The 15,677-nt window shown below is 43.5% G+C and overlaps 1 protein-coding gene and 1 long non-coding RNA gene across 7 annotated transcripts; one reads left to right on the top strand and one right to left on the bottom strand.

The window, feature by feature from the left end:
* Positions 1–601: 601 nt before the first annotated feature.
* On the top strand, positions 602–7,586 carry LOC127295197 (uncharacterized). Of its 6 annotated transcripts, none has more exons than XR_007847608.2 (4): positions 602–1,233; positions 1,332–1,456; positions 1,596–2,513; positions 6,042–7,581. It is a non-coding gene; the product is annotated as an uncharacterized lncRNA (long non-coding RNA). The 6 variants fall into 6 exon arrangements; XR_007847606.2 differs by having other exon boundaries at positions 1,332–1,502; XR_007847607.2 differs by having other exon boundaries at positions 1,332–2,119; positions 2,396–2,513.
* Positions 7,587–9,368: 1,782 nt separating this feature from the next.
* Positions 9,369–10,091, bottom strand: LOC127348887 (non-specific lipid-transfer protein C6-like). Its single transcript, XM_051374753.1, has 2 exons — positions 9,569–10,091; positions 9,369–9,483 (listed from the first exon to the last, which is right to left on the bottom strand). The coding sequence occupies exon 1, from the start codon at positions 10,028–10,030 to the stop codon at positions 9,578–9,580; it is 453 nt and encodes a 150-aa protein (XP_051230713.1). The 5' UTR covers positions 10,031–10,091; the 3' UTR covers positions 9,369–9,483; positions 9,569–9,577.
* Between the last annotated feature and the right edge of the window lie 5,586 nt (positions 10,092–15,677).

Raw genomic sequence — 15,677 nt, 5'->3', positions numbered from 1 at the left:
GAATATATATTGTATATGGTGATCCGATATTGAATATATATTGTATATTCCTCTTGAATTCTTTTTGGTTCTAATTTCAAATTTGTTTGAAATTGTACATTCATATGCATGTATGTATACAGTACCGTAGAATATGTGAAACTCCTTCAAAATTAAAACCCAAAAGAAATAAAATAATACAAATTAAAAAGAAACCAGATTTAGGGGGAGGGGGGCTAAAACCCTAAACCCTGCGGAGGCCTTTAGTCGCGGTTGGCCTAAATATGTGAAACTCCTTCAGAATTAAAACCCAAAAGAAATAAAATAATACAAATTAAAAAGAAACCAGATTTAGGGGGAGGGGGGCTAAAACCCTAAACCCTGCGGAGGCCTTTAGTCGCGGCTGGCCAGAAGAACCGCGACTAAAGGTCCTCCGCCCTGGCGCTCGCCTGCGGCCCACGTGGACGGGCCTTTAGTCGCGGTTCGTAAGGAACCGCGACTAAAGGGGGGGGCCTTTAGTCGCGCAGCTTTGGTCGCGGTTGCGCCACCGCGACTAATGGCAGTTGCCAACCGCGACCAAAGCCCTTTTTTCCACCAGTGTCCAACTAATATGGAGTATCTCACGGTATGATTGCTGCACCCCCATGGAGCTCTCACAGCGCTTTGGATTTTCGGCCGTCCGATCGAGCTAACGTGGCGCGATCTCGGCCGTCGTTCCGTCCAGGGCGCTGAGGCCCTCCTGCAGACCCACTTTTTATCCATGGGTCACTAAAAGCCCTATCGGCCCGACTTCGCTAGCGCTCCACCAATCCCAGGACAGGACGTGGGGTGGTTCTCCCCAATCCCCGCATCGCCTCTCTTCCAGCCCCTGCCGCGCTCTCGTCTGGTCGCCCGCCGCCGCCGCCGGCTCGCGCCCCCATCCCCGCTCCTGCCCCGTTCTCGTCCCCCGCCGCCACGCCTCGAGCCGCCGCCTCGCGCCCCCGCCGCCTCGCCCGTCCTCAGAAGGACATGAGCACGGGGCAACACGACGTGCCGCTGTTAGTGAGGGCCGAGAGGAAGAGGAGGAGCAGGGAGGGAGAAGGATTGGTGAAGTGGGGATGGAGGGAGGAGGAAGAGTGACCCCTGGTGGCCTGCTGCATCTTCCATGGGCCTCCAACCCTGCTTCTCTTCGTCTCGCGCGGCGGCGGCCGGCCGGCCGGGCTCTTCCCTCACACAACCCCTATTTGGGGCAGAAGGACGACGTCAATGGTGCCGGTTCGAGCTCCCGCCCCCCCCCCCCCGCCCCCCCCTCCCCCCACATCTCTCTCTGGCTAAACATTGAGGTTCTCCTGATTTTTTCATGTTGCTTCCAGATGTTTGAGTGATACCTTCCTGCTAGTGAGGAAGATTGAAAGAGCAAGAAGAAAGGGTGAGGGAGATGAAAGAGGACACAACAAATGACTACAGATCTGCTCTAACAAAGGAATAAACTTGTAAGGTGCGTGTTCCTCTCAGGTGTCTTCTCATAGATGCTCTCAGATAAGGTTTGTGCTCCTCTCTGGTCTATTAGCATTGATGCTTTATGTGATTCAGTATGGATTTTTGTTTCTGTTACTTATGAAGCTTCATTGATTAAGGTGTACCAAATCCTAGCTGCTCTATTGTTACGAGGTAGTCAGGTATGACAGTCATCTTACCTTCTCCTCACCCCCTTCCTTGAACATCTATTCCTAATTCGACCACTGGTCTGCAACACCTTCTTTGCTCCCGTATTGTGAGGTTTTTGGTGTGTACATAAGTTGTTTGTGTAAATGGCCAAGGGAAAAATTTGCCCAAGAAAGATGGCGACATATGTGCATACTCTTTTGTTTGAGAGAGATGGAGCAGAGAAATTAATTGCTTGAACTACTTGTCGTAATGCTCTTTCCATGTACATATGCATGTTATGCTAGGCCATATATGTTATTTTTACACATATTTTCTGGGATTGTTCATATAAATCTTAATTAGATATTATGTTATTTTTACACATATTTTCTGGGATTTTTCATATAAATCTTAATTAGATATTATGTATACTGATCTACAGGAGTTTCATTGGGTCAATTCCACTTGTCTCCCAATCATGTGTGACATCAGTCCAATTAGGATTTTTTAAGATGTTAGTGCCTTTCTCTTTGCGTAATTAGGTTTTGCACATCTATTTTTCGTACATTTGATTTTACCCTCTTTGTTTGGTGGAGGTGTATTATGTATGAATATAAAGTTCAGTAGGCCCATATCTTGCTGTTCAAGGAGGTAATGGTTGGCCATTTTTGAATATTGACCATACTGCCGGTTGTGCATCTTCTTGGCAGCTATCCTCCCATGCTTTTTTGCTTTTATCGTTGCAGATTTACTTGTATGGCACAAAGCATGATTTGGTTATTTTTTACAGGAAACACACATTTTGCATCTGGTTTAGGTAGCATAAAGATGCAGATGCAGATTCATGGAGAGCATCTGATGAACCACTACTTGCCATGGAAATGGACCTCATCTATCGCTTATTTCAGGTATTATTTTAAGGCCAAATGTATCATCCGTTGTTATTTTTAAGTTTGTGCTTTCCTTGCGTAGTCCTGAGTTTCAGATCTAAAAAGGATTGGAGCTACAGTTTTCTGTATTTTGATTCAGTTGACATTTAAAAAATGATATTACTTGCATATGAGCTTTATGCTAAGAGATACACCTATCAAAAAAATTCTGTTTTTATGTGTGTTCTGGTATTTCAACTGAAAATTACTGTCCACGCACCTCATTTATGTTTGAATTTTCATACACAAAAAGTGAATTGGTAGTCCATCAGTTGCCAATATGAGCAATGGATTTTCCAGCTCCAGCCCTACACATTATAATAAGTAACTATCTTGGTGCAGAGGAATAATGAAAATCCTTCTTTGGCCAAACAACTTGTTGCACAATTTTACCTAGATTTTAAGGTTGTTTTCTGTTTCGGTGGTATATTGTCCTGGTCGTTGGGGATGGCATTGGTCCGACGCTGGCCATGCTGCTCCCACTTCCCTGCAGAGAGCCACTTCATCTACAGAACAAGGCAGATCTTAATATATACAAATGTACCGATGCTCACTTCACATACTGGAAACATGCCAGTGCTTTCACGACAGTAGGCGGTGGCTTGCGGGGTGAGAGTTCTGAGCAACAAAACTGGTGCAGCTGCACCTTGGTACAAAGGTCTCCTACAACAGTGGCGGGCAGTTCAATATGATGTGCATATGGTGGAGCTGACCAAACGATAGTAGAGTAACCATCACATCTTAAAAGCATATACTAATTATTAATTAATAAATTTTAGTCCCGTATGTACTAGGTTATCCACTTAAGAATTATATATTATATTATAGGTCGGGGCATTATCGAAATCAGTTATTAAATTTCACAACTAATAGCAGAGCTGGTCTGTGGATAAACAAATAAATACATTAATTAGAATCATCCCCAAGATAGCACAACCTCTGCACTTTATATAACACTACCATGAAGTACTTCATGTTCATGGTCATAAATATATAGCAGCTTTAACCTGCATAAGCACTGTTATATTCAACCTGACTAATATATATGCTCCTTAGAATTTTTTTTGGATAGAATAAAACCTTAAACTATTCATCTGATGTTACTTGTGAACTACTTGCCGGCTCAGATTTAGAAGCCCCATTCATGATGTGGCCCCAACTCTCTTTTGTAGTACGCTCCGGAGTGTGCTCAGTATCCACTTTCCGGCGTGCACTATTTGAGAGGGAGTTCCTCTTCTTGAGATCATTCGGCAGATTATCCAACCAGTTTACAGGCATACAAGTTAATACCTTTCTATTGTTCTCCACTCAGATCGAGTGAGCCATGACAGATATCTCAAATTTGCATAATTTAAGTAGTTCACAAATTCATTGTTCATAAACCATGGATAATCAACTGCACTGTAGAACCACTCATATGTACACCATCTACAAAGTGATTCAGATGACAAGCAAGCAGCAATTTTGTTGCCTGGAAATAGGGAAGAGTTGCATATATGCCATCCATGCTCATTTCCCCCCTCATTTGTTCCCTATTATGATGCAGTATAGAGCCGGCCAATATTTGGTCGGTGTACAGGTTTTTGGGTCTGTATTGAAGAAAAAAAAAATCTTGGAGCTCATTTATATTTGCAGAAGTCTGCTCCTATTTACATGCCATGCATGTGTGTACATGGAAATCTATCATTATTTCTTTGCTTACATCACAGTTTTGTTCACATAATTATTAGCATGTTTTTTTTAGTTTGTCTTACATGTAAGCTATAGTTGTATAGACTGCAAGAGAATTCTCTGTTCTCTTTAATTTATTTGAATAGTGGACAAAAATGAATGACCTTTTCAGTTCTGCAACTGTGACTGCGATATATGTCTGATTTATTATGACACAGTCATAAGCACTTGCTTCTCAAAGTAGCCACATCAGAGGAATTTCCTTTTAAATTTTTGCCATGTTATATTGACCAACTTGATAGATGTGAGTGATATCCTAGACTGCACATGTCAACACATTACTCTGGAAGACCATTCAACTCCTGCTTCCTAGCGAAGTTGAGGAAAATAGGACCTTGATTGTATCATGCCCGGCAAGTATGGACGATTGTGAAGCAAAGCACGCTAAGAAGCAGCAACTTTCCATAAGGTGGCATGAGAAGTAGGAACACCAGTACTAGCTCCATCATGTCAGAACCAATAGTTGACATTACCCTGGAACACCAATTCAACTCCTGCTTCCTAGCGAAGTTGAGGCAAGGAGGACCTTGATTGCATCATTCTCGGCAAATATGGATGATTGTGAAGCAAAGTGCGCTAAGAAGAAGCAACTTTCCACAAGGTGGCATGATAAGTAGAAACACCAGTACTAGCTTCATCGCGCCAGAACCAATAGGAGCTTCATAACTCTAGGTAGCAGAAGAAGCATGCGGGGCCCTGGTAGCACAGGAAGCAGAGGCAGCAACAGAAGCTTTGTCCAGGTGTCGCGGTTGGTCGCCACCAGGGGGCCAGGCCAATATGATGATTCTGCGCTGGCATACAGGTTGCAATAGGAATTATAGGAGGAGTTCATGACACAATATACTGCCCGAGCAAACCTGAGAGCTATGCCCTCTTGGGTTGTTCGCCTCTGCACTCGTGGTTGGCCTCTTTAGTTGCCTGCATTTCAGTTTGCCAATACCTAAATCTTCTTGTGGAAGACTATACAATTTACTTTTGAGTGTCTTCAACAGTTTGCGTTATACTTTCTGTGGGTCTGTGGTCACTACTTGTCAGTGTCTTCAACAGTTTGCATTATCCTTTAGAATTCCTTGATGTGGCGTGTATATAGTTTATTAGTTGCACTTTCGTCTTATTAAATCCATTCGGTAATCATACCAGTTGAACTCTTTTATCCCACGATTATCAATTTTTTTTATCTTATTGTAGTCAAGTCAACATTGTTCGCTCAAACTGTAGCGAGTTCATCGTTTCAGTGACTCCTTAATGATTATCATATCCTATTGCATTATGGTCTACATTGTTGGCTTGACCTGTTCTACATCATGTAGACCTACAGGAATTTAGATAGTACCCAATGGCATGATTCGATTATCTGCTAGACTGATTTTCGTCATGTTTCCTAAATGATGTGTTGACAAGCCTTCAAATCCCCCTTTTGCCCCCTTGTGTTTTCTAAGGGGAAATTTTAGTTATCACTCTTAGATACATCTAACTAGAATGATAGCAACCTAAGTGAATTTTGTGTACTCTATTTCCGTGTTTATGCTATATCTACTTAGTGATTTTTTTTTACTTGGCTTTGATTGTTTCTATTCGAAATCATGGCATGCTTCTGCTAGATAGTCACATTAACCAGCTAAAACAAAAATAATAGGGGGTTTCGAAGTAGTATTTTATCATCCACTTGTGTAAATGCCAACATAGGTGTTCTCTGAATTTATTATCAAGTGTATTACAAAAGGATCATTGGTGCAAAATACCGCCTATTGACTGTTGCCACCTTGGTCTCCTCAGCCTGGATGATGATTATTTTCCCCAAGATGATTTTTAGAGCACGTCTGCAATAATAATCTAGGAGGCAAGGTGATGCTACTTCTTCGGCAAGCTTGGCGGACTTTCTTCTGAACTACGAAGCCCTGCTGACGGACATAAAACATTCAGAGATGACTGACAAAGATAAAGTTTCTGCTGATATTCACGTGCTGGCTAACCAGAATTGCTCATCTATTTCCAGCAGAGTCAAAGACAAACAGCGAGCCCATTGGGTTGCGCCTCCAAACGGCAAAGTAACGATCAATGTCGACGCCGCTTACCTGCCGGCGACCAGAGACGCGGCTGTTGGGGCGGTGGCTCGCGAACATGATGGCACCATCATCGCCGCTCTTAGCTAGACTACAGGTTTCTGCCAGGATGCAGAAGAGGCATACGGAAGGGCGATCCTGGCTGGCCTGTGGATGGGGAACTGACGGCTTTGGAATCTGACCGTGCAATGCTGTTCGCGCATCTAATGATCCTTTCGCTGATCACTCTCGTCTCTGGAGTGTTTACAATGATCTTCTGAAGCCATGACTTGATTACCCGGGTGCTCCGTGCTGTATTCCGGGAGAAAGTTAAATTATGTTGCCCATGGGCTTGCTCAGCTTAGCTACGCGTTCCGGTGCTTGTAACCTGTGGCTGGCGCCTGTGCCAACTGCTATTGCAGAACTCGTGCTAAACGAGATTGTAATCTATGATTCAGAGTAATATATGAGCTTTCCCCCTCACTAAAAGAAGAAAATAATTGGGCCCCAAAAAAAATGAATTTGTTATATACAAGTTTTTGTGCATTCTTTTTTGATGAAAGTATTACCAAAAGTATATAGTATTGTGGCTAATCCTGTGGCTACTTGAATTGGTTTTGTATTTACATTTATTTACCTTGGTTCAAAAATTTGCAACGGTTTTTTTATTTGATGAAATGCGACCGAGTGCAGAGCGATAAGTTCAATGCCCACCGCCTATTTGATGAAACGCAAGCACTGGGTGTTCTTTTTATGCTTTGTTTCTTCATATATTTCTAATGTTCCCCTACATGTATTTTTGGTTCTTTGATTGTTTACTAGGTAAGGTATTGTCTTATTTCTCAAAAGAAAAAGAAAAAAAGGTATTGTCTTCAGTGCATATGTTAACCAAGAACAAAGTAGTCAAGCTTAGGACCTCTGAATTTAGACCTGATACGAACATGATTTGCTTTAGGTTTGTAGCTCTTTTTCCAGCACAGATGATTCTCCACCACTTAGAGAAACTTCAATACCTTTTTTTGTCATATTTTGCATGATTCCTTGATTCGCGAGTGCCACTAGCTTGCAGATTGTTCTTTTCCTATACCTGCACTCCTTTGAGATTTTCTTATTATGAATTTTATATTGATATATACAAAATACTTAGTTCTTCCAATTGATATAGGCTACTTTATGAACTTAAATTATAATATATTAGTAGTAGAAGTCGATATATTTGTTACTTGAATTTCTCCCAAATCCCAATATTATGTGCCAACTGTAATCGGCTCTTGCTTCTGCGCTACGATTGTCCATCTTTTCTCAGTCCGGAGAGATTTTCGGTGGTATGGCCTGATGTTTGTTATTATTCACTTCCAGGCAACAGTGCTTCCAAGAAGGTATGGCCTACATTTATTTCCTTGAATGTTCATATATTTATCACTAAATTGATATTCAAAATATCCATGATGTTTAAGTTTCAAGCTCTATCATTGATCTAGGTTTTAGCAAATATAAATTAACTTATCATGTGTAAAACAATTTTCTAGCCGAAATGAAGTGGTATTAATTGTTATGCTATGCTACTTGGCTAGCGCTTGTAGCATTAGATTTTTTCTGGTACCTTGAAAATTATTGTGTTCTTGAAGTTCTTATCGAAGGAGTTTGGTTTTATTAAGAGCATATTGGAGTAATACATAAAGACCGATGGTTATAGGAAGGTTGAGAATTTTTTTTGCCTGCTCCTTTTTTTTACTTTTTATCAAGCTGCACCAAAGTGCTAATAATTAGACCAGGTGTAGAGTGCTTGCACTTCAAAATATGTTACCAGTCAGATTGTTTCAGTTATGTAGGGTTCGTTTAAATATATTGCATACCACACCAGAAATGGTCAGTACCTACGACCGCGCGAGAGCGGCGTGCCGGCAGGATCCCCTCCTCCATCTCCTCCTTTACCCCACCGTCTACACCTCCGTCGAGACAACAGGAAAGGGGACGGATGAGGAGTCCCACAATGGTGCCACCGGTGCCCTCCATGGGGCCGTCGGTGACTCTCCGGACCTGCTCGGCGTGGACTCCACCATCGATCCCCTATCCATCATCCTCTGGCTTGATTCCGCCAAGGTCGTCCTCAACAACCGCGAGCCAGCGAGAAGCCTCTCTTGGTAGCGGTGTACATCTATGCTTTCAGTCCGTTAGATCAATTCCAACCTGAACGATCGAAGACCGCATTTCTTTGTTTGTATTATGCATTTCCTCAATTGTATGTGTCATGTTAGTCACATGTTCAAGCAGGTCATGTTGGAATATAATGCGAGCCTTTGAAAACTTAAGTTCTTTTGCCTTCTTGTCGTTGTGGCCGTTTTGTAGTTTTGCCCTTTATTGCATCACCTTGTGGTATGTACATGCTTGGCAAAACACACACATATTTTGGTATAGTTGCTTGGTAGATATGCATGTCCAATGTTCCTCCGCGTTGGAAGCCTCAAATTGGTACATCAATAATATTCTTCTCACTATGACCATTTAACGGTAAAGCTAATATTTATTCTTTACAGTATTGCACGGTGATTGTATGGTTGTACTGTTCATTTCTTAGGTTATCTATAGGTGTTAATGCTTGGTATATCGTGTGGTCAAATTTCCATTCAATGATTCTGTTGAAATTGATTAGAAGAGAAAATTGTAGTAGTTCCCTAATATAATCTTCCATGTAACTGGATAATTATATTCAGTATGACTCTTTATTTGATATTGCAAAAGACACATAGTTTTTTATTTAACTTGGAACAAAGTAACCTTGACCAATGGTTTTTGGAATTTTACTTATATGTTGGAGAGATTATTTCTTCCCTCAAGGAGAAGGGACTTTGGTTGAAAAGAGTAAAACTAATAGGTGCCTGGTTGGCTTGGCACATGTTTTTATCTTAAAGAAGCATCAAATTTCTATAAGGTACGATACTTTTGTAAATCCTAACAAATATGTTATCATATTGGGAGTTAATTTTAATCATCGTTATGCAAACTAAATATCGTCACGAGTTCTACGGGGTCGTGCGCCAAGGCGCACATTTAAATCTAGTTCATATAAGTTGCATTCATATATATGCAGGTCGCCGATCAACTTCGAAGAGGTACTATTGCAGCTGACCGATAATCTTCGGTTCCTACCTTCTCGAGTGTCGACGATAATGAAGCTGCAAAAAACAAAGACAAAGAACTAGTGAATTTGCTAGAAGATTGGCTATACTTTTAGAGAACTATGCATGGTCTGCTTATTACCTGGATGGATCAGGCGGATGGCGCCGGGCAAACGTACAGCGGCGGCACCTCACGGCCGTTGGCGCAGGTCTCCATGATGTCCTGTGGCGGGGAGAGGCCGCAGAGGTCGCCGATGAGGGAGAATGCGCGGTCGTTGGGGATGTCGACGCCGATGGCACGCTCGAGGGTGTGGTTGATGATGTGGCAGAGGCACGCCGCCTGGTCCTGGATGATGCCGGCCATACCCTCGCAGCACCCCTGCGGCGCCCCCGACATACCAGCGTCCTCGAAGAAGGCCAGGCACGGGCTCAGTGCCAGAAGCGATCCCACGCACGTCGCCGACGCGTCCTGCCTCGCCGGCCAAATCTTCTTAGGAAGAGGCTCCGACGACACGATGTTCTTCGCCGCGTCGGCCGTCGTGGCAATGACGGCGGCCAGCAGGAGGAGGAGCGCGGCGGTGCAGAACTTGTTGGACGACGCCATTGTGGTTGTTGGCTACGATCGGAGGGATTAACTAAGCACGTAGTAGCACGCAGGATTATTGAGTTGGTTTGTGATGCTTGTGTGGGTTTAGAGATGCTCACTGATTCATCTATTTATAAGGCGGAGTGTGCAACAACCATTGATCTGTGAGTTTGTTTAACGTTCGGATCTTACGCGCGACACGAAGATGGTGTGAATTGCTGCGATCAAAGCATTTCTAACTCTGTTCCGTCTGAACTACTACCACGTTTTCTGTTTCGATTTACCAACAAGAACTAGAAGACGATTAAAAACTAAAAAAGGGAGGAGGGCAAGCATATGTTTACTCACACGAACGTAATTTTATCTCTAGAACGCATGTACTACAGTATTACCACGAGTAGTAGTTTAATTTTAGAGTGTGACTATTTCTCAGTCGATGGGAAACTAGCTTTCAGATATGATATCATCAAATCTCAGTTGCAAAACTAGCACGAATCACAAAATAAATCAAATGGTTTAGAAATTGACTGAGTACGAATTTAGTTCTCAGCCTAACAAATCCTTTAATTTTATCTGCAGTCCCGGACACATAGCTGTTGAGCTTAAGAGGGCGTCTGGTATCAGAACCACTGATACTGCTCATTGAAGATTATACTTTCAGTCCAGTTTTGTGCTACGATGAGCAAATGTGGAATCTGTACCAGTAAAATGAACTTCTAGAGAGAAAAAGCACGCAAAATACATGGGTGCTGTTTTAAGGGATTGTTTTGGGGGCGAATGAGACAAGTGATGGTAGCTGGTGGTGCTGTTGTACATGAAACCAGTTCACAAGGTTGTTGGTGTGAAAGTGAAACAAAGTTACACATATCACATTGACTTGCATCGCCACATTATGGAAAAGTTAAAAATAAAACGGCTTTGTTTTGCTATGCTGTAAAATAGTCTTACAACTATATATGAAAAATTCTATTTACTGGGTAAGTCGGCGTTTGGACTTCCCTTATCTCATTTGTTCCGAGAAATGTTATAGGGAATTCCTAGAATTATGTTTCTTATAATTTTCCTGATATGACTTGTTTGGTTTCCATAGATAATCACATAGATGGCATGCCTTATGAACATGCATGCATAGAATTTAAAGTACCGAATATAGCCTATACGTGATATACTCTAACACTACATACAATTTTTCGCTATCACATTTCTAAAGGCTTCTAGATGGTTTTGTAATATAAAATTTGTTCATCTAAATGTAGTTTCACTTGCATGCCCGTAGTGTTGTGTAATTTTAGAAATATCTTACTCAGTTTTTAGTGGTTTTGTCTGAAACAGGTGTGGCAACTTGAGCTACTGTACTTGAGGAATTGGAAAGTAATATTCAAAAACCTATAGGAGGGGATAGATGACATATTTTGAGCAACTACTACACAAACTCAGGGCCCCTTTTGCTCAATGCCCAGGTATTGGTTGGATTTCAACTTGAAACTGAACAACAAAAGGCATGTCTCATGGATCTGAGGGAGCACTACACACTGTGCCATACCGGGCCATGTCCCATGCTTCTAGAAATTTGGTAACCTTATTATAGCCAATAATTTTGTCCATATCTAAAATTTTCTCAATAATAGGCCTACTTGTCGAGTCTTGAATCTGGACCACACTCTACCACTACCCCAAATTGAAGTGATTAAATCCATGTCCTATCGGAAGTAGGATCCAGAGGTCCAAAATGTTGTTATGATCTTTTTGTTGGTGTTTCCCTCGTGTAGTAGTAGTTATTGCCTAGGATAGACTACTCGTCATTTAGAAAATATTTATTGTTGTTTTATTTATTCGCCCTAAACTTTGCATGGAGATTCAGTAGCCGAGCTACAAAAAAGCTGATTGGTGAAAAGAGAACACTTTTTTTTTCATGAATGACATCATTTCTCTACTCACTAAAAATCTGGCTTGCTCTTTTGTCACCTAATTTTCTATCTAAATTCCCGAACCTAGCCATGGCTTCCATAGTCTTTTTTGTTATTAAAGGTTGTAACGAGTTTATAAAGTAAGCTCATTGTTTATGTTTTTCACCATCTTATTGAAATAAAAATGCAACATGTCAAAAATAATTTTCAAAAACGTCGACGTGCTTCAAAACACAACGTGGGCCTTTGATCAGGGTGGAGCAAGGGTTGGGCCAATACTGGGACCACCGGTACAAATCCTACTCTTCATCTGTTTTTGTGGATGTCCTAAAAAATCTATTTTTTTGCGGGAAAAGAGATTTCCATTAATTAGAACACAGGTTACAGTCTAGAGCTATAGCTGCAGCAGGGAAACTTTCGAGCCAAAATTCAGTACGGCCCTGAACCGTAGCTAGCTTAGCCAACCCATGACCAGCAGTATTGATGACACGGCTGATCTTGACTATTCTAGTATCTCTCTCCCTTAATAAATCATGAATTACATTGACTTTAAAGGCAAACATAGAGGTGTTTGGAGTTGTTTTCCTGATAAGCTCTACGGCCTCTGCACAATCTCTGCAGTGTTGTGTCCAATGCAGAGCTAGGCGTAGTCCTTCTTCCACGGCCAGGAGTTCCGCTTCCGTCGCATCTCTGTAGTGCTGCAGCGAGCGACACACCGAGAAGAGAACCTCCCCTTGGGAATCCCGTAGGACCATGCCAATGCCAGCACCGTGCTCTGTAAAGGCTCCATCGACATTCAGCTTCATCTCCCCCGGCCTTGGCGGAATCCATCTGAGTTGAGACCTTTGGCGATCATCCTCCTTTGGTCCTTCTCGCTTAAACCCTCGTCCAGGATCCACCACCATTTTGCCTTTCGTTACATCTGCATTAGGAAACTGCTTAATCATCATAAGAGAATTCAAATAGCTTACCAGGAACCGCCTAGATCCCTCAATCGTGGGGCATGGTTTGGCATGCGTCATCTCGTCGTGGGTGTGCCAGATGCGCCACAACGTCATGAGGGTTTGAGCTCTTTGCACATACGGTATGGAGGTCAACAGGTGTAGGAGCAACTCCCGACCAGTATTCTTCAGTAACTCATCTTGTGGTAGTGGCCAGACTTCAGACATGGCTTGCCATAGTGCTCTAGCATGTGCGCAGCGAATGAAGACATGAAAGGAGTCCTCATCTTCATTGCCACAGATAGCACATGTTCGCGTTGTAGGAATTCCCCTCCTGACCATATTAACTTGCGTGGACATCGCATTCCTACATATCTTTCAGGTGATGATTTTCACTTTGGGTGGTACCTGACAGCTCCAAATCAGCTTCCAGCTCGGTCTCTCACCGTTAGATCGTAGGCTGGTTGCACCATGGCCATGGCACTGCATGGTAGCGGTCAGAGCTAGTCGATAAGCGCTGCAGACAGTAAATGTTCCACGTTTTTTTGGATGCCATGCAATAAAGTCTTGCTCATTCCTTGGGGATCTCTTTGATTATCTCCTCTATATCCTCCTGTTCAAAATAGAGGTGTAGGCGTTGTAGGTTCCAAGATCCGTCAGGTTGAAGGAAATCAGCTATCCAGCGCGGTACCGGCATCGGCCTTGTGTAGAGCGTGGCCGATGATTGGAGTCTCTGGGGATCCACGGGTCTCGCCAGGCGCGGATTTGGGAACCGTTTCCCACCCTCCAGATTACACCTTGCTTCAAGAGCTCTAGTCCATATTCGATGGCATGCCATGTAGATGACCCGTTCCCTGTAAAAATAGTGTCAATCAACGAGCCATTTGGGAAGTATTTCGCTTTAAGAAGCTGTGCACAAAGGGTGCCAGGATGTTGTATCAGTCGCCACGCTTGTCGTGCCAAGAGTGCCAGATTAAACAGGCACATATCACAGAATCCTAATCCACCAGTCCTCAGGCCTTAGCATGATGTCCCCATTCTCTGCTCCCCACCAATATCGTCGAATCATTTTTGTCAATTCATCACAAAGGCCTAGAGGCAGTTTGAACACACTCATGACATACACAGGGATAGCTTGTGCAATGGATTTTATGAGAATTTCCTTGGCTGCTTGTGATTTATGGTTGTCATCCCATTCGACCAGACATTTTGCTAACTTTGATTGCAGGCTCTGAAACTTCCCACTAGACATGCGACCTTCTGGGGTTGGGAGACCAAGGTACTTTGAGACAAAGGTTTCTTGGACCACATTCATCACTTCTTTCACCTCTGTCCACCTAGTGTGGGGCATGAGCTGCCAAACAAGATGGAGCATTTGCTAGAATTTATAAGTTGAGCTGTACTCGAGGCATAAATATCAAGGACTGATTTTATGTGAGTAGCTTGTCCTACCTCAGCCTTGAAGAAGAGAATACTATCATCTGCAAATAGGAGGTGTAATATTCCAGGATCTTGGCGGCATATTTTGACTGGGGTGATATTTCTAGCAGCCACTTCCCTTTGTAACAAGGTAGACAAGCCATCAACCACGGGATCACCTTGTCAGAGGCCCCGAGAAGGCGAAAATGAATCCAGGAGGTTCCCATTGAATTTAACTTGATATCTCACCAATGTGACACAAGCCATTGTCCAGTCCATGTAGGATAACGTTGCATAGAAAACAAAAATTTTCCTACGGCGAACACGCAATCCAAGCCAAGATGCAATCTAGAAGACGGTAGCAACGAGGGGGTATCGAGTCTCACCCTTGAAGAGATTCCAAAGCCTACAAGATGAGGCTCTTGTTGCTGCGGTAGACGATCACTTGCCGCTTGCAAAAGCGCGTAGAAGATCTTGATCACGATCGGTTCCGGCGCCACGAACGGGCAGCACCTCCGTACTCGGTCACACGTTCGGTTGTTGATGAAGACGACGTCCACCTCCCCGTTCCAGCGGGCAGCGGAAGTAGTAGCTCCTCTTGAATCCGACAGCACGACGGCGTGGTGTCGGTGGCGGTGTAGAAGTCCGGCGGAGCTTCGCTAAGCAATGCGGGCAATATGGAGTGGAGGAGCTTGGCTAGGGTTTGGGAGGGGGTGGCCGGCCACTCTATGGGGGGCGGCCAGCTTATGGTCTTGGGGTGGCCGGCCCCCTCCCTTGGCCCCTCATTATATAGGTGGATCCCAAGTGTTGGTGTCCAAGTCTTCGAATAAGACCCGAAACCAAAACCTTCCATAGGAGGGGGAAACCTAGCCCAACTAGGACTCCCACCCAAAGGTGGGATTCCCACCTCCCATGTGGGGGGTGGCCGGCCCCCTATGGTGGAGTCCACTTGGGACTCCACCCCATCTAGGGCTGGCCGGCCATGGAGGTGGAGTCCCTTGTGGACTCCACCTTCCTTGGTGGTTTCTTCCGGACTTTTCTAGAACCTTCTAGAACCTTCCATAGAACCTTCCGCGACATTTTATTTCACATAAAATGACATCCTATATATGAATCTTATTCTCCGGACCATTCCGGAACTCCTCGTGATGTCCGGGATCTCATCCGGGACTCCGAACAAATATTCGAACTCCATTCCATAATTCAAGTGCTACCATTTCAACATCCAACTTTAAGTGTGTCACCCTACGGTTCGAGAACTATGCGGACATGGTTGAGTACTCACTCCGACCAATAACCAATAGCGGGATCTGGAGATCCATAATGGCTCCCACATATTCAACGATGACTTTAGTGATCGAATGAACCATACACATATATTACCAATTCCCTTTGTCT

The sequence above is a fragment of the Lolium perenne genome, chromosome 4, assembly GCF_019359855.2.
Source record: "Lolium perenne isolate Kyuss_39 chromosome 4, Kyuss_2.0, whole genome shotgun sequence".
Lineage (NCBI taxonomy): Eukaryota > Viridiplantae > Streptophyta > Magnoliopsida > Poales > Poaceae > Lolium > Lolium perenne.
This window is presented reverse-complemented; position numbering and strand designations above follow the sequence as displayed.